Source organism: Myxocyprinus asiaticus, chromosome 10 (assembly GCF_019703515.2).
Source record: "Myxocyprinus asiaticus isolate MX2 ecotype Aquarium Trade chromosome 10, UBuf_Myxa_2, whole genome shotgun sequence".
Lineage (NCBI taxonomy): Eukaryota > Metazoa > Chordata > Actinopteri > Cypriniformes > Catostomidae > Myxocyprinus > Myxocyprinus asiaticus.
The window spans coordinates 49,037,458-49,063,339 of NC_059353.1; the positions used below are offsets into that span (position 1 = coordinate 49,037,458).

Below are 25,882 nucleotides of genomic sequence, written 5' to 3' on the forward strand. Positions count from 1 at the left end.
ATATTATTGAACATAAGCCAGTCATTGGTCTACAGGTCACAGCAATCCATTTTGCAATTGAATTCATCAATCAGTCCGAGATTTATTATGTGGGCTTGTCTAAGGACCCGTCAATGTACACCTGCATCAGATGGACACTTTTGGAGCGTCTCGGTTGCATCGCGTTATAAACATACAGTTTTAAAGTCGCTGTGTCAAGTTAAACGAAGTTTGAAACATAGAAAAACACGTCTTGAGATTCCTGCCTTCGGATTTGGGCTCCATCAAGCTGTGTTTGTATGCAAGAATGTGTTTTTATCTTGTGTTGTCTGCTGTCGGTAAGTGTGGTTTGTTCTCTGTAAAAGCTGCTCGTTGCCTATACAGCTGAAGTTTCGCTTACTGCCCCCTGGAGAAAACAGCTGGTACTTCAAACTTGAATTGCTTATATGGAAGTAGTATTCCTTATTATGATCCGGTGAGAATAAAAATTGCGTTAATTTTTTATATAATTAATCACACTGAATTAAAGTGTTAAATCCACAGCCCTAATTATTATTACGTTTTCTTCAAATTGGTCACATTAGCTTTTTATTTATTTATTTATTTAAATTCAGTCTATTCCATCAATTAATGTCTTGAAATTGCATATATATTTTTGTTAAATTTGTATTGTTTACTTGCATAATTTGTACTATTAACAAGTATTTACATTGATATGTAGAACACGTGCTAAATCGATACTGTCTCTTTAAGACTAGCGGCAACAGCCATTAAGTGCATATAACGAGAGAAGATGCGAGTAATTTCTTTAACACATTCATGTGTGATTAGAATTAAATGGCTATTTTTTATTGTTGTTTTTATTCAACAACTGACTTTAAAAATCAGAAAGGGTATTAAAATAAACATTATTCAATGACATATGGATCCATGGATCTCGTCTTTGGACACACAGAACAAGTTAAACCACACTTTTACTCTCAACACAGTTAAAAAGGACCTCTGTGCTAATAACTTTAACTAAATCACTGGTGAGTGAAATCTGAACATTGAACTAGCCAGTGGCTAGCATTTGGTTGCACATGCGAGTGATTTACTTGCGTTATAGAGGGTTGCCTCATAAACTGAAAGATCGATCTTGGGATTTAAGAATTGATATCGAAGATCGTGATGCATCTGAAAAACACTGTTTTTACCCAGCCCTACAGGTGACTCACCTGTATTTTTACAACCACATTCACTGCATTTACAGTAAATCCATGAAGTGTGTACAGAAGTGAACTAAACAACTAGTTGTTCAAAGGGATTCACAGAAATTTCAGCTGCCAACTTTCGACCAGAAATGGAATAAAATGCAATTAAAATTATGTTTACGTTATTTTCTGGCCACTCATTGCCTTATAACTTTTCAACTGAGATTCATTCAAAAGCTAAATAAAAAAATTAAAAAAAAGGCATTATGGGTTTTGTTTTTTGGCCAAAAGTGTCTAGAACTTGAGGCCCAGAACTGAGCGGCAACCCATACGTTAACATGCCGCCACTACTGATGGCAGTTTACTAATAATTTTAAGTAATGTCTCCAGTCGCTAATATTTCTTTCCTTAAGAAATAGCTAACACCAAACGGGTTAAACGGTTGGCATCCATGTTTCTTGCTTACCACCACAAGATGCCAAGACATTTCTATACTGTAGGTTATCACTATATCAACCATCACAATTTCAGAAGTGACTCCTCTATCCTGTACACACACTGAACGATAATTTAGGAGATTCACTCTTGCATTTAAATGCATTTGTCACTCCCGATACTTTGCAGTGTGCATGTAGCCATAGTGGATCAACAAATTTCATTATCAAAAATGTAACTTGCGCAACTGAGCTGCAATCACACAACACTTTAAAATGTACACAAGGTCATACACACATTTTGAAATGCAGGTACCTTAAAGATGTGCGCTTTTAGGATGTGGTGGCCCAACTCCATAGTCTGCTGCCTGTTTAACTTGCCCTCCTGCCTGGACAAAATGAACGCCATCAGGGCATGACCACTCCTGCACAGAAACACATGTCGTGTTAATGCATGTTCCAGCAGAGGGATACATATAAACGAATAAGACAAAAAGCAGCATTGAGAAGTTGGTTGGTCTTTCAAACATACAGTATATGTTAAAATGTCAGGCTTAGTTAATAAATGAGATTAAATGGAGCTCTTGTGAAGTAAATCTTTGACTAAAAAGTCTGCATAATTCAGTATTTGACGCAAGGCTCTGAAAGCGTCGCTGTGTTGGCATGAGTTTGGTCGGTCTGGAGCAGCAGGATGAGTGTAGAATAGGCTGCTTTAGTGTTCGTCTGCTCCTGCTGGTGTTAATTAACTGAGAGCTTCATTAAAAGGCCACGCATGAATGCAGCAGGCTTTGATCAGCTCTGCATCTCTTCTACATTAAACAAACATTTTCTCTATAGCTCTTTCTTTTCTGCCCCTTTCAGCAGCGATATAACAAGGCAGAATTGCACAGATTTATAAAAGTCCCTTTTTTCAGTCTGGGTGGACCTGGACAGGGTTCAGGGAGGTGAGTGATCACTAGGACACTGACTGGCCAATCAGAGCGCTCAGACACAATTTGGAATGAGAACAGGAGAGAGACAGAATCATAATTTTGGCAGAACTGCTAAAATGGGACTTGAAGCTCGCTTCAACTCATTAGCATTTGTACTACACCACCGAAAACATACAATGGGTCTGTTTAATAGTCTGCTTCAATTAACTCTCCAATACAACTGATCTTTTGGGAGTCTGTTAGTATTTTAGATGGATATCTGACCAGATTATGGTGGTAAATGGTTTTAGGACAATTGAGGTCTTTTGCATTGTGACTTTAATGACAATTAAGCACATTTCCTGACATTTAAGGATATTTTTAATGTGTTACATTAAAGTAGGCATCATTTAAAAGGGACATTTCAACCCCATAATTATCAATAAAATAATGCAAAATGTCATTCTCATTACTGTAATGCAGACAAAACAATGCTATATTATTTAACCTCGGGCGACCCAGTGTACACATGCGTGTACGTTGTATTTTGGCTTCGATATATGCAATGCATAATATAAATGTATTTAAACCACCTGAATACTGTTCACTTTAGACTGTCATTTAATGGTTAAACTTCTGATGCACCGAGCCAAGTGACAACAGCATGGAGTCAATTTCCGTGAAGTACTTCTGCGGCTGCAGAGTCAACAAAAGTGCCTCTAGTTAAAAAAAAAAACTCTGTTTTTTAATTGAAACCTGTTTGAGTGTAAAGAGCAGCATCTCTAAATCATACATTTTTCAAGCGTCAGCGAGCTGATAAACATAACGTCCACATACTGCACGTGTATTTTGGGACATTATTCCCACAAAAGTGGAAAAAACATGTTAGTTATTTTGTTAATTATAACTTTCCACATGAACAAATCTGTGGGTCATTTCGCTTCATTTTAATATAAATTAGTTATATTTTATTTTGTATCACTGTACAATATGGTTCTATTCATTCATTACATTTCTATAGCTTGGTATTATTTAACTTAGTCCCGCTGTCCACATATGTGGAAAATCAATTTTTAGATGAACTATTTGCTCTAGAATTTAATATATATATATATTTTTTTTTTTTTTTTGCTTGTTAATTAGGTGCTACTAGTTACAAATTAAAAAAAGGTAAATGGAAAGTCACGCTTGGGTCTCGGGAGGTTAAATTGTAAAATACACAATGTTTGAATATGCTGTACTGAATTACATTTATGCTGATTAAAAACAAAACTGAAATTTACATTGTAATTTGACTTTTTTTTTTTTTTACTGTAATAGAGTAAAAAATTGTATCACTGTATTTCAGTAATAAGAATATAATGATAATCACCCAAAAACAAAAAAAATATATATATATATATATATATATACATACAGGTGCATCTCAATAAATTAGAATGTCGTGGAAAAATTCATTTATTTCAGTAATTCAACTCAAATTGTGAAACTCGTGTATTAAATAAATTCAATGCACACAGACTGAAGTAGTTTAAGTCTTTGGTTCTTTTAATTGTGATGATTTTGGCTCACATTTAACAAAAACCCACCAATTCACTATCTCAAAAAATTAGAATACATCATAAGACCAATAAAAAAAAACATTTTTAGTGAATTGTTGGCCTTCTGGAAAGTATGTTCATTTACTGTATATGTACTCAATACTTGGTAGGGGCTCCTTTTGCTTTAATTACTGCCTCAATTCGGCGTGGCATGGAGGTGATCAGTTTGTGGCACTGCTGAGGTGGTATGGAAGCCCAGGTTTCTTTGACAGTGGCCTTCAGCTCATCTGCATTTTTTGGTCTCTTGTTTCTCATTTTCCTCTTGACAATACTCCATAGATTCTCTATGGGGTTCAGGTCTGGTGAGTTTGCTGGCCAGTCAAGCACACCAACACCATGGTCATTTAACCAACTTTTGGTGCTTTTGGCAGTGTGGGCAGGTGCCAAATCCTGCTGGAAAATGAAATCAGCATCTTTAAAAAGCTGGTCAGCAGAAGGAAGCATGAAGTGCTCCAAAATTTCTTGGTAAACGGGTGCAGTGACTTTGGTTTTCAAAAAACACAATGGACCAACACCAGCAGATGACATTGCACCCCAAATCATCACAGACTGTGGAAACTTAACACTGGACTTCAAGCAACTTGGGCTATGAGCTTCTCCACCCTTCCTCCAGACTCTAGGACCTTGGTTTCCAAATGAAATACAAAACTTGCTCTCATCTGAAAAGAGGACTTTGGACCACTGGGCAACAGTCCAGTTTTTCTTCTCCTTAGCCCAGGTAAGACGCCACTGACATTGTCTGTGGTTCAGGAGTGGCATAACAAGAGGAATACGACAACTGTAGCCAAATTCCTTGACCCGTCTGTGTGTGGTGGCTCTTGATGCCTTGACTCCAGCCTCAGTCCATTCCTTGTGAAGTTCACCCAAATTCTTGAATCGATTTTGCTTGACAATCCTCATAAGGCTGCGGTTCTCTCGGTTGGTTGTGCATCTTTTTCTTCCACACTTTTTCCTTCCACTCAACTTTCTGTTAACATGCTTGGATACAGCACTCTGTGAACAGCCAGCTTCTTTGGCAATGAATGTTTGTGGCTTACCCTCCTTGTGAAGGGTGTCAATGATTATCTTCTGGACAACTGTCAGATCAGCAGTCTTCCCCATGATTGTGTAGCCTAGTGAACCAAACTGAGAGACCATTTTGATGGCTCAGGAAACCTTTGCAGGTGTTTTGAGTTGATTAGCTAATTGGCATGTCACCATATTCTAATTTTTTGAGATAGTGAATTGGTGGGTTTTTGTTAAATGTGAGCCAAAATCATCACAATTAAAAGAACCAAAGACTTAAACTACTTCAGTCTGTGTGCATTGAATTTATTTAATACACGAGTTTCACAATTTGAGTTGAATTACTGAAATAAATGAACTTTTCCACGACATTCTAATTTATTGAGATGCACCTGTATAACTAGTGATAAGCAGCATCATTTAAAATGCTTTTTCATTCAAGGGCAATTTATATCAGTGCTTAACCTACAGTATATGCAAATTCTGACATGAATATTCAATAATACAGTCAAGCTATTGGCTTTTTATAAGAATGTACTATTAGTAGGGCAGGGTGATATACAGAATATTCATGATATATTTGGGATGATTTCTCTGGCGATATATAAAATAACATTTGCATCATCGCTCAAAAAAGTAAGAATGAAGTATGCCATTGCAAAACATCTTTTATACGCAGAAATAATTAAATATTAATCCTGTTCACAAGTGATATTTACCTTGATTATTCTTCATATATTTCATCTCAAACACTTTTTTTCCACTTGGTTAACAAGTACACTAAAAAAACTTTATTAGGGGCAAAATTGTTTGGTTTGGTGGAAATTATGCCACAACTATATTTATAGAAATAATTTTCATACAATACATACTGATATTTATGGCTTATGCTTATTGCACTTTTAGATTAGATTATCATAGATCAAATGTGACATAATTTGTATTTTATAATGGATTTTCATAGTTTAATATTAAAAGTCTGGTTCTAGGACAAGACTAAAACAGTAAAATCTGTACATAGAAGTAGAGGTCAACCGATATATCGGATTAACCGATTAATCAGGCCGATAGTTGTGTTCTTTTTGTTCCCTTTTTCTCCCCAATTTGGAATGCCCAATTCCCAATGCACTCTAAGTCCTTGTGGTGGTGTAGTGACACGCCTCAATCAGGGTGGCGGAGGACGAATCTCAGTTGCCTCCATGTCTGAGACCATCAGTCCATGCATCTTATCACGTGGCTTGTTGAGCGCGTTACCGCGGAGCTACCGACGGCATCCACGCTCAACTCACCACGCACCCCACTGAGAGCGAGAACCACATTATAGCGACCACGAGGAGGTTACCCCATGTGATTCTACCCTCTCTAGCAACCGGGTCAATTTGGTTGCTTAGGAGACCTGGCTGGAGTCACTCAGCACACACTGGATTCGAGCTCACGACTCCAGGGGTGATAGTCAGCGTCTTTACTCGCTGAGCTAACCAGGCCCCCCTGATAGTTGTGTTTTTTAAATATCAGCTATCGGAAAAAAATAAACTCTACTGACTCTGCGTGGAGTTTCTTGTGCAATGTGACTAGGCTATTTATAGAGATTGACGCTTCAAAAGCGGGTTAAAAATATTGAGAGAAAAGCCAAGGAATGTATACCATGCACATGGGTGGCTGTGGCACAGGTGGTAGAGCGGGTTGGCCACTAATCGCAGGGTTAGCGGTTCAATTCCCAGCCCACATGACTCCACATGCCGAAGTGTCCTTGGGCAAGACACTGAACCCCAAGTTGCTCCCAGTGGCAGGCTAGCACCTTGCATGGCAGCTCAGCCGTCATTTGTGTGTGAATGGCTGAATGAGTCACAGTGTAAAGCGCTTTGAATTCGCTAAGTTTAAAAAAGCGCTATATAAGTGCAGACCATTTACATTATTATAATTGTCATGGAACAATAAATCAATAATTTAAGACAACCATAGTTGGTTTGATAATTAATTTGTTTATAACTAATCGCTGCAATGGAGAACTGCATTGCCGACGAGGTGGAGAGGACGTTAACACTACGTTTACATGGACACCAGAAAGTGGCTTATTGCAAGAAAGCACTGTATTGTGAGAAAGCAGCGGTGCACTCTTTACTCCCGTATACATGCGGCTCGGTCAGTAAGCAGCTTTCTCCTCAGCAACGTAATTTCCCCATGACACTTGTGTAAATAACAAACATGGTATCCGAGGAAGACTTCACTATTGTATTCTCTGTTGCTTTGCTTTATTTCCAGATATTCCAGTGGGGGTTCCTTCAACTGTAAAACTCCGGTATTCCCTCAATGTATGAGTGCATATAAGCGAATGTAAGGGACCGTCGATATTTTAAAGTGGTGTTTATAAATGGGTATAGTTTATAGTGTAAGTGCTTTTCCCGCTGAAGTACCAGAAATGTTTTGTTGACTTGTTGTTGGGCTCCATCCTATGACGTTTGATCTCCAGTCAGTTCCACGCACATACACACTCCCCCAAACCCTGTTAGAACACCGCTTATGTGTTTACATGGCCACATAAGCAGCTTTCTCCGGGAGAAACCTAGGTGTGTTAACCCGCTTTCTCGTAATCCCTTAAACGGCACAAGGAAATCGGTGTTCTCGTTTACATGACGTTTCAGAATGCCACTTGAATGGTTGGACAGTGTTACAAAGTCAAGAATAGAAACTGCCAACCTTTCCTCTTCATTTACTGTTTAAAAAAAAAAAAAAAAAAAATCACTTATGCATTCGTGCAGATCCGTTGTTTTTTCCAGGGTTGAGGGGAGTCCAGTTTGTTCCTGTCAGGTTACTGTATAAACATGAGTGCTCCGAAGAGGTTTTGCTGCATTAGTTAATCACCAGTACTAAATCAATTTCATGTAAATGTCAACCTTATGTAAGAATGCTGCATGAGTCTTTGCCTCTGCTCGGCCTATCGCTTGCGTCAGATGACAAAGCGCGAACAAAGTACATGCACACATGCAGGAACAGTTTTACGGTTTTCTGCCTATAAAGTTTCCCAAACATTTCTCCGTTCTGAAAAAATAAACTTCTGTCCAAGCTTATGACGTAGTTATGTACAAAAGAAACATAAGAGCATGGTCAAATATATAAATCTGAAATATAAATTTGATATTCATGAGAGGGCACATTGTTATATAATATATACAATGTGTTCACATGAGGGCACATGGATATATAATATATACAATGCCATTATAAAATTACATTTAAAAATACAAGACTTGAGTTGATTTTATTTCTACCTTTGATTCTTTTCCTCTCTCCCTTTCTTGTACATCATTCATAGATTGCATGTGACAATAAAATAAATATTGTCAGTAGTGATGAACATATAGTTGCTATTTAGCTTTTTAAGGCAGTGTTTTATGTTACTGCTTAACAACAAACAAATTTGACCTGAAATATTTTCATTAATTTCAGATAGCAAAGGCTTTGAAAAAGGTACCAGTGTGAGAAAAATTTAAGTATCACCATTGAAGGGGGTCTGGGTAGCTCAGCGAGTAAAGACGCTGACTATCACCCCTGGAGTCGCGAGTTCGAATCCAGGGCGTGCTGAGTGACACCAGCCAGGTCTCCTAAGTAACCAAATTGGCCCGGTTGCTAGGGAGGGTAGAGTCACATGGGGTAACCTCCTTGTGGTCGCTATAATGTGGTTCTCGGTCTCGATGGGGCGCGTGGTGAGTTGTGCGTGGATGCATGTCTCCGCGGTAACGCGCTCATCAAGCCACGTGATAAAATGCGCGGATTGACGGTCTCGGACGCGGAGGCAACTGAGATTCGTTCTCCGCCACCCAGATTGAGACAAGTCACTACGCCACCACGAGGACTTAGAGCACATTAGGAATTGGGCAATCCAAATTGGGGAGAAAAGGGGAGAAAATCAAAATCACCATTGAAAGTGATACTTACTAAAGTTCAGCACTATTTTATATTGAGTGGAAAGTTTTCATTCATATTATACATTTCAAAAACTAGCGGCTGATTAATCATCTATCGGCCAGTTTTCCCACCTTAGTTAATCGGCAAAACCCACTATTGGTTGACCTCTACATAAAAGGCATTTAAAAAGTACCCAAAAAAAAAAGAAATAATTAATGATGAAAGCCTAAAAAGTTTCAAAGTGACCTTCATTTAACAAAAAAGAAAAAAATCTGCTTGAAGCTGAAGAAACACCCAGTTACGTGATTGAAAACTGCGGAAACTGTGAATCAGAATAGCTACAATCACCTTTGCTGTGACTTGAATAAAAACACAAATAAATGACACTTATTAACATTAATTTACCTTGTAGAAAATGTTGGTATCCTAAAAGGATGTTATACATGTTCATTTTGGGACTTCAAAGACTGACATTAGAAAATAGCAAACGCTTGTCTGATAATATGCCAGATAGAAACACTTTAAAGGAAACAAATGTCACACCACTCAAGCTCACCTGGGGTCACACAGGAAGTCCGAGCTCTCTCCATCTGCCCGCCACACCAGCCACTCTCTAAAGGACGGGTGGCAAAACATGCGTGTATTATCCCTCCGTTTGATCAGGAAACATGACAGCATCTCCATTCTATGCTGGAAGTCCTCCCACGTCAGTTCTCCTCTCACGCTGCCTGCGTTCAGTGCCTGAAACAGCTGCTCATCCGTAAGTGGGTGTAGAGACGCCAGCGCCACGTTGAGGATGGGCACGGCGCGTTCAAATGCAGAGTTGCTTATAAATTTCATGTTGCACTGAAGCAGGTAGAGTTCTGACAGAGAGACAGGAACCACCTTGTAGCTCGCGCTCTTAATGACCAGATGACCCTTCTCGAAGAGGTCAAGGGTCAATTTTAGGTACAGGTATGACCCCTGGCTTCGAGAGGTCAGATGGGAGCTGACCTTCCCCACGATGATGGGGTCGGCTTTGCCGTTGAGGGAAATGTTGTTGAGAATGTTCTGGCTGTTGTTGATACGGTACTGTATGTAGCCGTTCAGGTCCATCCCGATCTCTTTGCTGTCCGGGAATTCATCCAGGCTGATCTTGGAGAAGTGCAGCAGACTGGTGATCTCCTGTAAGGAAAATGCAGGAATTTCTCTGGATTAAAATTAAACCAAAGTGCTATCAAAGGTATTGTATGACTAAAACATATTTGGACACTTAAGCCACACTTTTTTCAGCCCTTATCATATGAGATATTACACTCAGCGTCTCCTGGCAGCATTTAATAAAAGAAATGTACAATTGCTCCAATACTGCAAATACAACTCTCCATTAAAGGAATAGTTCACCTAAAAATGAAAATTCTCTCATCATTTACTCACACTCACAACATCCCAGATATGTATGACTTTCTTTCTTCTTCTGAATGCAAATTAAGATTTTTAGAACAATATTTCAGCTCTGTAGGTCCATACAATGTAAGTGAATGGTGACCAGAACTTTGAAGCTCCAAAAATCACATTAAGCAGCATAAAAGTAATCCATATGACTCCAGTGGTTTAATATATGTCTTCTGAAGCAATGCAATCACTTTGAGTGAGAAAGATATCAATATTTAAATCCTTTTTTACTATAAATCTACACTTTCACTTTCAGAATGTGAAAGTGAAAGTAGTGAAAGTGGAGATTATATTAAAAAGGACTCAAATATCGATCTGTTTCTCACCAATACCTAATATATCACTTTTGAAGACATGGATTTAACCACTAGAGTCGGGATTACTTTTAAGCTGCCAATATGTGATTGTCTGGTCACCATTCACTTGCATTGTATGGACCTACAGAACTGAAATAATCTTCTAAAAATCTTTGTTTGTGTTCAGCAGAAGAAAGAAAGTCATACACATCTGGTATGGCATGAGGGTGAGTAAATAATTTTTGTGTGAACTATCCCTTTAAGCCCTTAAGATAATGTGCATGATGTAGTGGATGGAAAGGTGCAATGATTCACATTATCTTTAGTAAATTTTTAGATATGCGTTTACAAAATGTAAACGGTTACACGCTTCCGGTTCCTCTTCCGGTTGCTGCCGGCACACTTCACAAGTCTGTGTTTGTTTGTAGCTTGCTAGCCTGCTTAGCACTGCTTATTCCTCTATGTTCATTGTTTTATCATTTGACATTTTTCTTTTCTTTTTTCATTCTTTTTTTTCCCACTTGTCAACACCTCGCATTTCGACTGCATACAATAATTTTCTCCTCTGTGTCTTACACGGATTACTGCATCAATATCCAGGATCCACCACAAAAAAAAAAATCCTCATCACTCAAGAACAACCATAACAACAACAACAACAACAACAACAAACAATTGCAGTAAGTCATCCGCTCATATTATCACTTTGTGCATTGCATACCACGTTTACTATAGCTTCTTCCATCAGGATTTAGTCAGGCTAAAGAAGGTTAATGAGTTAGAGAGATGCATCCGAATGCTAGTGGAGGTCAGTGAGAAGCTGGTAGATACTGTTTTGGATGCGGGTAGTACAGCGAGCAACACACACACACTTTGGTTCCGGATGTAGAGCCCCCACAGCAGGGCATTTGGTGTGATGTCTCGGCGGCATACTCGCTCAGCAAAGCGACACCACTCTCCCGTTCCTGTTAGGGTTTCCGATCGATTCTCCCCACTCAGTGATGCACCCACTGAGAATCATTTTGAAAGCATCCTTGTTACAAGAGATTCTATTGTAAGGAATGTGGAAAGAGACTCAAGCCACTATTGTTAAATGCATTTTGGGGGCTCGGGTGTCTGACATCAAATCAAATTTACAAGTGCTGGCTAATGCTAAACGTAGATAAAAAAAAAAAAATTGTTATTCATGTTGGCACTAATGATGTCCTGCTTTGCCAGTCGGAGATCACTAGAGATAATGTTAAAGAGGTGTGTGAACTTGCAAAAACTATGTCAGACACTGTAATATGCTCTGGTCCCCTCCCTGCTCGTCGTGGTGACAAGGTTTATAGTAGATTAGTGTCACTGAATGGCTGGAAGTCTGAGTGGTGTCCGGAGAATAGCATTGGATTTATAGACAATTGGAAGAGTTTTTGGGGTAGACCTGACCTGCTAAAGAGTGACGGACTCCATCCCTCCAGGGAAGGTGCTGCTTTCCTCTCTAGTTATTTGGCTCATATTATTAATAGTGATAGTATTTGACTAACTGGGGCCCAGGTCAGGATGCAGACAAACTGGCTAATCCGAACGTCTGCTAGCTGCCTTGAGACGTCACACAGATCACATAAACTACAACACATAGAGACTGTATCACCTAGATATCACATAGAGGCTGTGTCTGTTCCCCAACTACCAAACACAAACCCCTCACTAAATCATTTAGAAAAAATGTTAAGGTAAAACTAAAATAAATAAATAAATAAATAAAAGCTACTAAACATTAGATCTCTTTCAATCAAAGCACTAATTGTACATTAAATTATTACAGATCATAGTTTGGATGTGCTCTGTTTGACTGAAACCTGGCTTAAACCAGATGAATATATTAGTTTAAATGAATCTACTTCCCCAGGTTATTGTTATAAACATGAGCTTTGTCTGAAGTGTCGAGGAGGAGGTGTTGCTACAATTTACAGTGAGGTTTTTGGTGTTACTCAGAGGACAGGATATAAGTTTAAGTCTTTTGAACTAATAATGCTTAATGTGACATCGTCAGATATAAATAGAAATCTCTGTCATCTTTTGCCCTTGCTACAGTATATAGATCACCCAGGCCTTATTCTGATTTCCTTGGTGAATTTGCACATTTTCTATCAGACCTAGTAGTAACTGTGGATAGAGGTTTAATTGTTGGTGACTTCAACAGTCACATAGATAATGAAAATGACACACTGGGATTAGCATTTATCGATATTCTAAACTCTCTTGGAGTCAAGGATCAACTCATCACCATAATCATATGCTAATTTAAGTCTGTCATATTGAGTTGATGTTGTTACTATAGAAATTCTGCGCAGAGTGATGACATCTCAGATCATTACCTCGTCTCTTGTATGCTGCGATCAGCTAATGTCACTCAATCTACACCATGCTATCTTTCAGGTAGAACTATTCTTTCAACCACTAAAGATAGCTTCACTAATAATCTTCCAGATCTATCTCATATACTCAGTAAGCCAAAAAGTCTAGAAGAACTTGATGTAATAACAGAAAATATAAATACAGTCCTCTTGCACTCTTGATAGTGTCGCCCCCCTTTGATTAAAGAAAATGAAAGAAAAAAGCCCTGCACCATGGTACAATGATCACACGGAAAATGGAGCACAAGTGGAAGAATACAAAATTAAAGGTATTTCGTGGTGCATGGAAGGATAGTGTCTATAGTAACAGACAGGCACTAAAAGCTGCCAGGTCAGCATATTTTAGCAAACTCACAGAAAATAACCACAACAATCCTACGTGTTTATTCAGTACTGTGGCTAAATTGGTTAGGAATAAAGCCTTGACTGAACCAGATATTCCGTCACAGCACAATAGTAATGGCTTCATGAATTTCTTTCTTGATAAAATTAAAATCATCAGAAATAAAATTGGAATTATGCAATCGTTTGTCACAGCACCACAGAAAACAGTGTCTCATAATTTCCCTCACAAGCAACTTCAATTCTTCGCTGTCATAGGTCATGAAGAGCTAACAAAACTTATCGAGACACCAAAAGCCAAAACATGTATGTTAGATACAATACCAACTAAGCTCTTAAAAGAGATCTTGCCTGGCTGGGGTCTGGGTAGCTCAGAGAGTATTGATGCTGACTACCATCCCTGGAGTCGCATGTTCGAATCCAGGGTGTGCTGAGTGACTCCAGCCAGGTCTCCTAAGCAGCCAGTTGGGCCGGTTGCTAGGGAGGGTAGAGTCACATGGGGTAACCTCCTCGTGGTCACGATTAGTGGTTCTCGCTCTCAATGGGGCACGTGGTAAGTGGTGCGTGGATCGCGGCGAGTAGCATGAGCCTCCACATGCTGGGAGTCTCTGCGGTGTCATGCGCAATGAGCCACGTGATAAGATGCGTGGACTGACAGTCTCAGAAGCAGAGGCAACTGAGACTTGTCCTCCGCTACCCGGATTGAGGTGAGTAACCGCGCCACCACGAGGACCTACTAAGTAGTGGGAATTGGGCATTCCAAATTGGGAGAAGAAAAAAAAAAAAAGAGGTATTGCCTGTAATCTCAGAACCTCTTCTTAATATTATGAACTCCTCGCTATCCTTAGGACATGTCCAAAGAAACTTTTAAATGGCAGTTATCAAATCACTTGTTAAGAAGCTACAGCTTGCTCCTGGAGAACTGGCAAATTATAGACTGATTTCAAATCTCCTGTTTATGTCGAACATAATAGAAAAGGTAGTGTCCTCCCAACTATGTTAATTTCTACAGAGAAATAGTATATATGAACAATTTCAGTCAGGATTTAGGCCCCATCACAGTACAGAGACTGCACTTATCAGTTACAAATGACTTGCTCTTATCATCTAATCATGGCTGCATTTCTCTTCTAGTGCTTTTAGATCTTAGTGCTGCCTTCAACACCATTGATCACAACATTCTCTTGAATAAGCTGGAGAATTATGTTGGCATTAGTGGACTTGCATTAGCATGGTTAGGTCCTATTTAGCAGACCGCTACCACTTTGTCTTTGTAAACAAGGAATTGTCAAATCAAACAAAAGTTAAGTATGGAGTGCCACAGGGATCAGTATTAGGGCCTCTGCTTTTCTCCTTATATATGCATCCCCTGGGAGATATTATCAGGAGTCGTGGAATAAGTTTCCACTGTTATGACGACGATACCCAACTTTATATTTCTTTGAAACCCAACAAAATTTCACAATTCTCCAAATTAGCAGAGTGTATCAATGAAATCAAAGATTGGATGGCCAGAAATTTCCTTCTACTCAATTCCGACAAAACAGAGGTATTAATTATTGGACCAAAAACCTCTAAAAATAAGCAGCTAAAGTCGATGGATATACTGTTACATTGTCTTCTACAGCAAAGAACTTAGGTGTTATATTTGTTACCAATCTGTCCTTTGAAAATCACATTTCTTATGTTTGTAGAACAGCATTCTTCCACCTCAGAAATATTGCTAAGTTAAGACGCATGTTCTCAGTTGCTGATGCCGAAAAACCTGAACACTAGATTATTGTAATGATTACTGGGAGGATGTCCAGCAAGTTCAATAAATAAACTTCAATTGGTTCAAAATGCAGCAGCCAGAGTGCTGACTAGAACCAAGAAATATGATCATATTAGCCCCATTTTATCGTCATTACATTGGCTACCTGTTAAATTTCGTATTAATTTTAAAATTCTGTTAACTACTTACAAAGCATTGAATGGTCTAGCTTCGCAGTACTTAAGTGACCTTCTACCACACTATATTCCATCATGTTCATTACAATTGCAAAATTCTGGCCTGTTAATAGTTCCTAGAATATCAAAATCCACAAAAGGAGGTAGATCCTTTTCCTATTTGGCTCCTAAACTATGGAATAGTCTCCCTAACACTGTTCGGGACGTAGACACACTCACTCAGTTTAAGTCTAGACTAAAGACTCATCTATTTAGCCAGGCATACACCTAATTTATCCATCAATTAGGCTGCTTTAGTTAGGTCTGCCGGAACCAGAAACATTTATCATAATCTATAACTCTGCAAAAAATTGAACAGCATGTACGCTAATATATTTGTTTTCCTGTCTCAACCTCGGGATTCATATCTGTGATGCACCTCACTGATCTCTGCCTGCATCACCTTGGTCTAATGATGGACTACACTCTTAAAATGGAATACATAGACTATCAATTAATTGCCAACAAAAGCCTTCATCAGCCAACTAACTAAGGACAATACATCAATGTGAACTTCTGCAGTTATGAGGCACCACTTCAGTCGTTTGAAGTGCACACAGATTTGTTGATTATAACAGGAGTCATCTAATTTAATTTGAGTTTTGAGTTGTTTTGAAAACTGTAGGGGACATTATTTTGCTCCCAGGCTTCTGATGTTACTGATTTGAGACCAACAGGTTTTAGTGACCCAAAACTGCCTTTTCTTTGCTTTAAAGATGTGGAATGATTCCAGATTAGGAACTGAATGAAGCATTTTAATGAACACACACATACACACAGTTCTGATATACAGAATGACAGTGAAAAATGCTTTCAAACCATCTTTAGACAACATGTCATGATCTGTGATGACACTGACAAACACTGAAAGCCTTTTTCTCATCACTCACACACAGACAACGTCATCAGGGGTTAGAAGGTCAACAGGGACAGTTGGTCGAACACAGTCACAATCACACTACAAATCAATCGGACCAATAATCCAGCTCATATTACAGCAATAGCACTGCAGTGGAGAGCCAGACAGCGAGCACAGACACAAACACAATGAATTTTACATCACACACACTCCGCACAGGACCTCTCGAGTCTCATCCAGCCACCACAAAAACGAGATTATGAGAAACACAGAAAACAAGCCCTCTTTGCTACCTGACGAGACCTCTGGAATCAGCAGAGCAGAGGTCTTCTTCAAAGGATTTGTATGGTGCATTACACCACAGTATATGAAGAGAAAGCCAATCTGTAGCTGCCGTTATTACACAGTTTGACATTTTAGATCAAGTCTCTATCTGAACAGCTAAATTCAAAGTGCCAACCTGTCAAAAAGTACCATAGTTTCATTTATGATCAGACAACCAACATCTTACATACACACACAGGACTGGATGATATTTGTAAAAAAATAAATAATAAATCGGAATTTTAACCAAAAGAGTTATCAATTAGATTTAATGAAAGAAGTAAAATTATGGATTGATATTTGTGCCTATATATATATTCTTTTTTTTTTCTTTTTTATTCCACCACTTCTCTCTAGCACAAGTTACTTACAGTGGCAAGAATTATCTGGTTTTCTGCATTAATTGGTCATAAAATGTGATCACCTCTTTATCAAAGTCACAAGTATAGACAAACACAGTGTGCTTAAGATAACAACTCACAATCAATTATAACCTTTCATGTCTATACTGAACACATCCCATTAAACATTCACAGTGCTGTGGAAAAAGTAAGTGAACCCTTGATTTAATAATAATTGGTCGATCCTCCTTTGGCAGCAATAACCTCAACCAAGGGTTTCTGGATTAGACCTGCACAACGTTCAGAAGGAATTCTTTCCATTCTTCCTTACAGAACTGCTTCAGCTCAGACATATTCTTAGGATGTCTGGTGTGAAAGGCCATACTTCACCGGTCGGATGATGTTTGCATGTTGGTATGCAGTACCCTTTTTACACTATATGCATGTTCTTCTCAAACAATTCAACCTTAGTTTCATCAGTCCACAAAACATTTTCGCAGTAGCGTTGTGGAGTGTCAAGGTGGTCTTTGGCAAACTTCAGGTGCGCAGCAATGTTTTTGTTGGAAAGCAGCGGCTTCCTTCATGGTGTCCTGCCATGAAAACATGTCTGTTTAATGATTTCTGTATAGTAGACTCATGAACAGAGATGTCAACCAGTTCCAGTGATTCCTTCAAGTCTTCATCTGTCACTCTAGGGTTATTTTTTACCTCATTGAGCATTCTGCGGTGTTTCCTTTGAGTCATCTTGGCTGGATGGCCACTTCTAGAGAGAGTAGCCATAGTACTAAATCATCTGCTTTTATAGACAATTTGTCTAACTGTGGACAGATGAATATCTAAGCACTTCGAGATAACTTTGTAACCCTTTCCAGTTTTATGCCACGCAACAACTGATTGCTGCATTGTAATTTATCAAGGAGTTTGATTACATACAGGACCTATTGCTCTTTCTGAGTATCCTAGATGTCCTCATCAAATGTACTCGAATCTGAATATGAAACCTGAATTGTTCTTATGTTTTACAAAATTGAAAGTTTGTAACCTGAAACAGTGTGGTAAAAATCTGAAAATTTGTATCGAAAACTTGAATTTTAAGATCTGAATTCATGGCACATACATTTGAATTTTAAGTGTATATAGGGCTGTGAATCGATTAAAATCAGAAAACAGTTTTCTGTGATTAATCGCGATACATTACAACAAACATTAAAAAGAAACATCATAGATACTGTATATTTACTTTATACTTTGTCTCAAAGAACTTGCAAGAAATTCGTAATTCAACATTTATTTCAATTATTTAAACATGCACATTTAAGAGTACTTTATATATATATATATATATATATATATATATATATATAAATGCCATAAAGTCAGTGGACACGCTGTAATTAAAATTTGGACAAAATCTGGCATTTTACAGTGGACTTGTTTTTAATAATAGGATTAAATAGGCAGATTCAATTAATATAAAATTTATAGGCAAGAGAAACTTAAGTGTACAGGTACATTGCCAATGTATTATTAGACACTATACATGCAAATATAAAACATATTGAATGCAGAAGTTTAATCTGCTGAAGCTTAAAATCTCTTTCGCATGGTTTCATTTTTGACAGGTTCAGATGACTGTGAGTGAGCATTTTCGGGTGAGTCCGCTGCTTGCGCATTTTCAATTTTAGCCACAGGAAGTGGTGAAAAACATTTGTGAAGTTTCAGGAAATAATAAATAAATAAATCATAAATCATAAAAAAAGACTGCATTATTATTTTTTTTAACACATTTAATAAAAACTACTAATCGCAAAAATTAACACATTAAATTTTCCAGCCCTAGTTTCATGTAATTACATTTCAAAATGACATATTTAAAGTCCTGAAGTTCAAGCTCAAGGCCTAGTGGCACAAATATCAATCCACATACAGTAAAAATAAAGTTACAAATAATCAAGGCATGTTTACCACACTGTTTTAGCTGTATTGCATCTCACTGTGCCAGACTAGTAACAGTACTGACTCACTTGTAGTGACGGCTAGGAACAGAAAGCATTCGGAGGCTTTCGTAAGTATTAAACACACAGACACACCACCAATCTGCCGTCTACAACATATCAAACCGAAGACAATTCTGCTCTGTTAGCCTCACAGTACAAGCTGTTGAATCTAAGCCAACAGAGAAACTCTCTCTCTCTCTCTCGAATTCTCTCCCATTTCGGTTTCACCTCCTCCTGTCTAGATTACTGTCTAGCTGTCCTACCGTCTCCTTTGATGGGTTTGATGGGTCAGTGTTGCTTATTGGGTACAAGATCCCCTGCCCAAAGTGACAACATGAGGTGGAGAGAGTCTGAAATAGTGAATGTAGCACTAAACTTGAACTAAGAGCAGATTTAAAGGAATGTTACTTTTACGCATGAGTTAGTGATTCTCATTAAATTCATATTACTGTATAATTGTAAAAAATTCTATAATAAAATGTTTAAAAAAAAAAAAAAAAAAAAAAAAAAGGCAGTACAATAAATACTACCATGATTTAAAAATACTGTAAATTTTGTTTAATATTAAATAGTGATTTTTTTTTTTTTTTGCACTTAAGTAATGATAATTTTGGGGGAAATGTGCTGAATTATCATATTTAAAAAAATCTTAATGGTTCTAAAATAAACAATTTTCTTTGTGCAAATGATTTTTTTATTTTTTATTTTTTAAGATTTCTTTATTTTGATTTTGGGGTATGAAATATGAGCTTTGATTCTGTAGTTGGGCAATCTTCGCATTGATTTCCACTGTAAGTTACTTAATGAACATTTTTTTTGTTTGTTTTTGTTTTTTGAGGAATGAGATCAAAATATTTGCTGTAGTAATGGACAGCATGTAGAGTGGATAAGTTTAAGATCATACATATTAGGATCGATGTACGATCAATAATAATTATCATAAGAAAACTTTGTAAATCTACAAGAATATTAAGAGTCCTAAGAAATTATCTCTGTTGCATATTGTGAAGTCAAGCATGTATATTGAGTGTATATTCATGTCTTACCAAAAGACTCGTTCTCACGGTGATGATCAGCTTGAGCCAGCTGGGGAATTTGGGAATGATCTTTGTAATAAAGGAGGCAATAGTGTCACCATAGTCTGGTTTATGAAACTCTGCCTCGTTCAGCCCGTCAATCAAGATGATGTAATCTTCTTCTGGAATCTTCCTCTCTAATAAAAAAATGAATAAATAAATGTTCAAATGAAACTGTTATACTCTTTCAGTTACCATTCTGGATTATGCTCAATGCAGATTCAAAAATCTGTTTATTTTACATAATCGAACTGGCATGGCGCTTTAATTTACGACACCCAAGAACCAATGGCATTTGGTGTCAATGATGTCAAACCTGGTGAAACATGTCGAAAGGCAACATTTTTTAATTGCAAATGAGCGTGAATGAGATTTGAGAGCTGTGACGAAGGGGATTTTCAGTGATTTACAACTTCAATTTCAGTCTGTTCATTACACGAAGGTAGTATATGGCTTCAGAAGACTCAAAATATAGTGCACAAGTCATATGGACAACTGAAAGAAATTTATAGGTGTTTGAAACGACATGAGTATAATTACAGAATTTTCACATTTGAGTGAACTATTTCTTTAAACTCTTCATCTGAGCACATCTTTGCTGTGCCCGACCAAACTGTCACCCATCAGGGATCAGAGGCCACTTTAATAATTCATTACACATGGAGATCTGAGCAACTGAGCACATCTGAGCTTGTTTAAGATATTTTTTTGAATGAAGGCTCTAGGAAAACAGCCGAGCAGAATACATAACCCACTTCTGCCTTTAAATCTCCACAACTGACTTTTTTATTGGAATATGGAGAGGTTAAAAGCAAAATTATACTTCCCCTTATGTCAGTCATTTTGATAAGATGGAGAGCTGGTCGCAAAAGTGCATGCAAATTACAATGCAGAAAATTTCTCAATCAGAACTGTTCTCTTTGTTTTCCTGTAAAAAAAAAAAAAAAAATGTAAACATTTTTTAATTAAAAAAATAGCTTTTAAGAGAAGCAAACTTGTGTAAGAGAATGTGGTTTGTTTTTTTGAGAATATATCTTTAAGTTTATTTTTCTCACCCAACTGGCAAGTTATAGTTGCTTCTTTTAAGCAACCAAACGTGACATAATAAGCTATAAAAGTCCTTCCTTGTAAATCACTTTTTGCCCTAACTAGCCACGAATGCAACAAGTAACGAGTGCCAGGACATTTTGTCAATCTCTTGAGCTCTATTTCTGTAGCCCGCCCACAGTAAAATCTCATTGGTCCAAAATCCTGTTACATATAACTGTTTTCTAAATGTAAACATCTGATTGGCTGAGACTGTGTTACATCTTGCACATTTGCTTGTCACTGAAAATAGAGCTCTCAATGGATTACATTTTTTTATCGAATTAATTACATGGTATGCCGATTAATCGCATATATAAATATTTGCTGTGAAAGCCTCTCAAATAACAATAATTCAATATATAATGATTAAATAATTATAAATAATTATAATATATATATATACAGGTGCATCTCAATAAATTAGAATGTCGTGGAAAAGTTCATTTATTTCAGTAATTCAACTCAAATTGTGAAACTCGTGTATTAAATAAATTCAATGCACGCAGACTGAAGTAGTTTAAGTCTTTGGTTCTGTTAATTGTGATGATTTTGGCTCACATTTAACAAAAACCCACCAATTCACGATCTCAAAAAATTAGAATACATCATAAGACCAATAAAAAAAACATTTTTAGTGAATTGTTGGCCTTCTGGAAAGTATGTTTATTTACTGTATTTGTACTCAATACTTGGTAGGGGCTCCTTTTGCTTTAATTACTGCCTCAATTCGGCGTGGCATGGAGGTGATCAGTTTGTGGCACTGCTGAGGTGGTATGGAAGCCCAGGTTTCTTTGACAGTGGCCTTCAGCTCATCTGCATTTTTTGGTCTCTTGTTTCTCATTTTCCTCTTGACAATACCCCATAGATTCTCTATGGGGTTCAGGTCTGGTGAGTTTGCTGGCCAGTCAAGCACACCAACACCATGGTCATTTAACCAACTTTTGGTGCTTTTGGCAGTGTGGGCAGGTGCCAAATCCTGCTGGAAAATGAAATCAGCATCTTTAAAAAGCTGGTCAGCAGAAGGAAGCATGAAGTGCTCCAAAATTTCTTGGTAAACGGGTGCAGTGACTTTGGTTTTCAAAAAACACAATGGACCAACACCAGCAGATGACATTGCACCCCAAATCATCACAGACTGTGGAAACTTAACACTGGACTTCAAGCAACTTGGGCTATGAGCTTCTCCACCCTTCCTCCAGACTCTAGGACCTTGGTTTCCAAATGAAATACAAAACTTGCTCTCATCTGAAAAGAGGACTTTGGACCACTGGGCAACAGTCCAGTTCTTCTTCTCCTTAGCCCAGGTAAGACGCCTCTGACGTTGTCTGTGGTTCAGGAGTGGCATAACAAGAGGAATACGACAAATGTAGCCAAATTCCTTGACACGTCTGTGTGTGGTGGCTCTTGATGCCTTGACCCCAGCCTCAGTCCATTCCATGTGAAGTTCACCCAAATTCTTGAATCGATTTTGCTTGACAATCCTCATAAGGCTGCGGTTCTCTCGGTTGGTTGTGCATCTTTTTCTTCCACACTTTTTCCTTCCACTCAATTTTCTGTTAACATGCTTGGATACAGCACTCTGTGAACAGCCAGCTTCTTTGGCAATGAATGTTTGTGGCTTACCCTCCTTGTGAAGGGTGTCAATGATTGTCTTCTTCCCCATGATTGTGTAGCCTAGTGAACCAAACTGAGAGACCATTTTGAAGGCTCAGGAAACCTTTGCAGGTGTTTTGAGTTGATTAGCTGATTGGCATGTCACCATATTCTAATTTTTTGAGATAGTGAATTGGTGGGTTTTTGTTAAATGTGAGCCAAAATCATCACAATTAAAAGAACCAAAGACTTAAACTACTTCAGTCTGTGTGCACTGAATTTATTTAATACATGAGTTTCACAATTTGAGTTGAATTACTGAAATAAATGAACTTTTCCACGACATTCTAATTTATCGAGATGCACCTGTATATATATATATACACATTTAAAAAATAGCATTCAGATAATTAAAATGCATTACAATATTGAGGCAGAGCAGTTAAGCAATGCAAAAAGTGGCTTTACAAGGCAATGTATTGTTTATTTCCATATTATTTCCATATGCCTATCATTGGCCCACAGTTTACAGCAATCCATTTTGCAATTGTATTTGTCAATCAGTCCGAGATTTATTATAAGGGCTTGTCTAAGGATGCATCAATGTACACCTGCGTCAGATGTGCACTTTTGGAGCGCCTCATTTTGTTTTGGATTGTGTCATAAAAGTACAACTTTTAGGTCGCTGTGTCAAGTTAAATGTAGTTTAATACTTAGAAAAACATGTCTTGAGATCCCTAAGTTCAGATATGCGCTCCATCAAGCTGTGAACGCAAGAGTGTGTCCTCGTGTGTTGTCTGCTGCTGGTTGTTCTCTGTATAAGCTGCACATTGCCTATAAGGCTGAAGCTTCGCTTACTGCCCCCTGCAGAAAACAGGTGGTACTTCAAGCTTGAATTGCTCAGGAATCTTCCTTATTACAGTCCAGGTACATGAGTAATTGCATTATTTTTTTTATTTAAATAATCACACTGAATTAATGCATTAAATTAGACAGCCCTAATTAAAAAAAAAAAAAAAAAACAATATAGGCCAATAGGTAAGAAAAAGAAAACTTCATTTAAGATATATTCTCTTACTGTATAAAAAAAACTATTATTATCTTGTTTAGATATTTTTTACTGGAAAACAAGACTGATAAGGGATGATTTTTAGTGCAGGCTGTGTTTTCGCCTCTCATGCCGTATTGATCCTGAGTGTCTTCCATCTCCATCATACAAACACGGTTTTGTTCATCTGCATCAGAAACGCAAACTTTTACAAATTAATTATCAACTGAACTGAGAAAGAGACCCAACATCCTCATTAAAACAAACTACATCGACCTTGACATCTGAAGTCTCAGATAGTAAATCATAAATCTACTGATGTTATAGGATGAAGCCGTAGGGGCTCAGAAAGGAAAACAACAGATCTGGTTCTTGTCAATAACATGTTTGTGGGTTGATGCTCATAATTAGGGATCAAAACCTTTTGAGAAAGCTCCCAACCCATCAATTATTTCGATGAATCATTCGCAATAAGACCAGGAATGTGCATTACGAGAGTAAACAGGGTTAATTTCCTGCTGTCTTTATCAGGCTGGTTGTGTTTGTGTACCTTTGCGTAGGTTGGCGAGGGGTTGGAGAATGCCCCGTCGGAAGGCAGCCATGGGGTCTTGCACGCAGGAGCGTAGACTGAGCATGCTCTGCAGATGAGGCTCTTTCAGCAGCAACTCACGGTATGCGGTGAGCTGATGTGCTCGACACAGGAGAGCCGCGACGCTGTGCACAAACTCAGGAACTAGACACGTGTACGTGTTATCGGCCTGACAATAATGATACGCCACCACCTGCAAAAAGAATGAGAACTTTAAATAAAATTATAATGAAGCAACATTTTCAGTAGTTTTTCAGTAAAATTCTATCAAAATATTTTTCAACCATTTGGCAATTTTCTATATATATAATTTTTTTTAACTGAAATGAAATTGAAGATTTTAAGAAAAAAAAAAAAAAATATATATATATATATTAATATTATATTAATATAATAATATTAAAATTTAGTGCTGGGAAAGTTAAAAAAAAATAAAAAAAGGCCTTGTACAATGTACTTTCTCACAAATCAAGGTCTGAATGAAATTATGAAATTCTTATTTTATAAATAAATAATAATTAAAAAAATTAAAAAAAAAACAATAAAAGACAAAAAGATAAAAATATATTGAAAAAAAAACAAGAATAAAAATGTAAAGAGAATTTAAAAAAAAAAAGAAAATCACAAATAAGTCATAAATGAAATATTTTGATCCTTTTTTTAAACAAGTGTTGAATTACATTTCTTTAAAATGTCATTTTAAATTTATTTAAGAGGCAGACAGTTCCAAAAAGATGGGCCACAATAAGACTGCAAATTGACCCAGATATGTCCTGAAAAAAAAAAAAAAAATGAATGATAGTTTTCATGGTGATGATGAATTTGGGATTTTATTTGAAAAAATGTGAAAGAAGTCTGGCGGCAAAAAAAAAAAAAGAAAAAAAAAAAAGAAATATATATATATATATATATATATATACACACACACACACTACCAGTCCAAAGTTTTGAAACACACTCATTCTTTATTATATTTTTTTTTCTTCACATTTTAGAATAATAGTAAAGTCATCAAAACTATGGAATAACATAAATGGAACTATGGGAATTATGTTGTGACTAAACAAAATCCAAAATAAATCAAAACTGTTATATTTGAGCATCTTCAAAGTAGTCACCCTTTGCCTAGAATTTGCAGACATGTACTCTTGACATTTTCTCAACCAGCTTCTTGAGGTATCACCCTGGGATGCTTTTTAAACAGTATTGAAGGAGTTCCCATCTATGCTGGGCACTTATTGGCTGATTTTCTTTATTATTTGGTCCAAGTCATCAATTTCAAAACTAATTTCAAACATTTAAGCATACACCTTCAGATCAAAAGATTTTTAAGATCATGAGAAACATTTCAGTCAAGTGTTTCAAAACTTTTGACTTGTAGTGTGTGTGTGTGTGTGTGTGTGTGTGTGTGTGTGTGTGTGTATATATATATATATATATATATATACATATATGTATAAAGAAAAAATAAATTGAC

The 25,882-nt window shown here is 37.3% G+C and overlaps 1 protein-coding gene across 1 annotated transcript in view; it reads right to left on the reverse strand.

Moving 5' to 3' along the window:
- The window catches only part of LOC127447536 (protein TANC1-like), a 257,213-nt gene that overhangs the window by 52,199 nt on the left and 179,132 nt on the right, over positions 1–25,882 (reverse strand). The window contains exons 11-14 of the mRNA XM_051709485.1: positions 24,367–24,598; positions 20,057–20,223; positions 9,586–10,193; positions 1,923–2,031 (exon numbers count right to left, since the gene is read on the reverse strand). Coding sequence (XP_051565445.1) covers positions 1,923–2,031; positions 9,586–10,193; positions 20,057–20,223; positions 24,367–24,598 — 1,116 coding nt within the window. The remainder of the gene's footprint in view (positions 1–1,922; positions 2,032–9,585; positions 10,194–20,056; positions 20,224–24,366; positions 24,599–25,882) is intronic.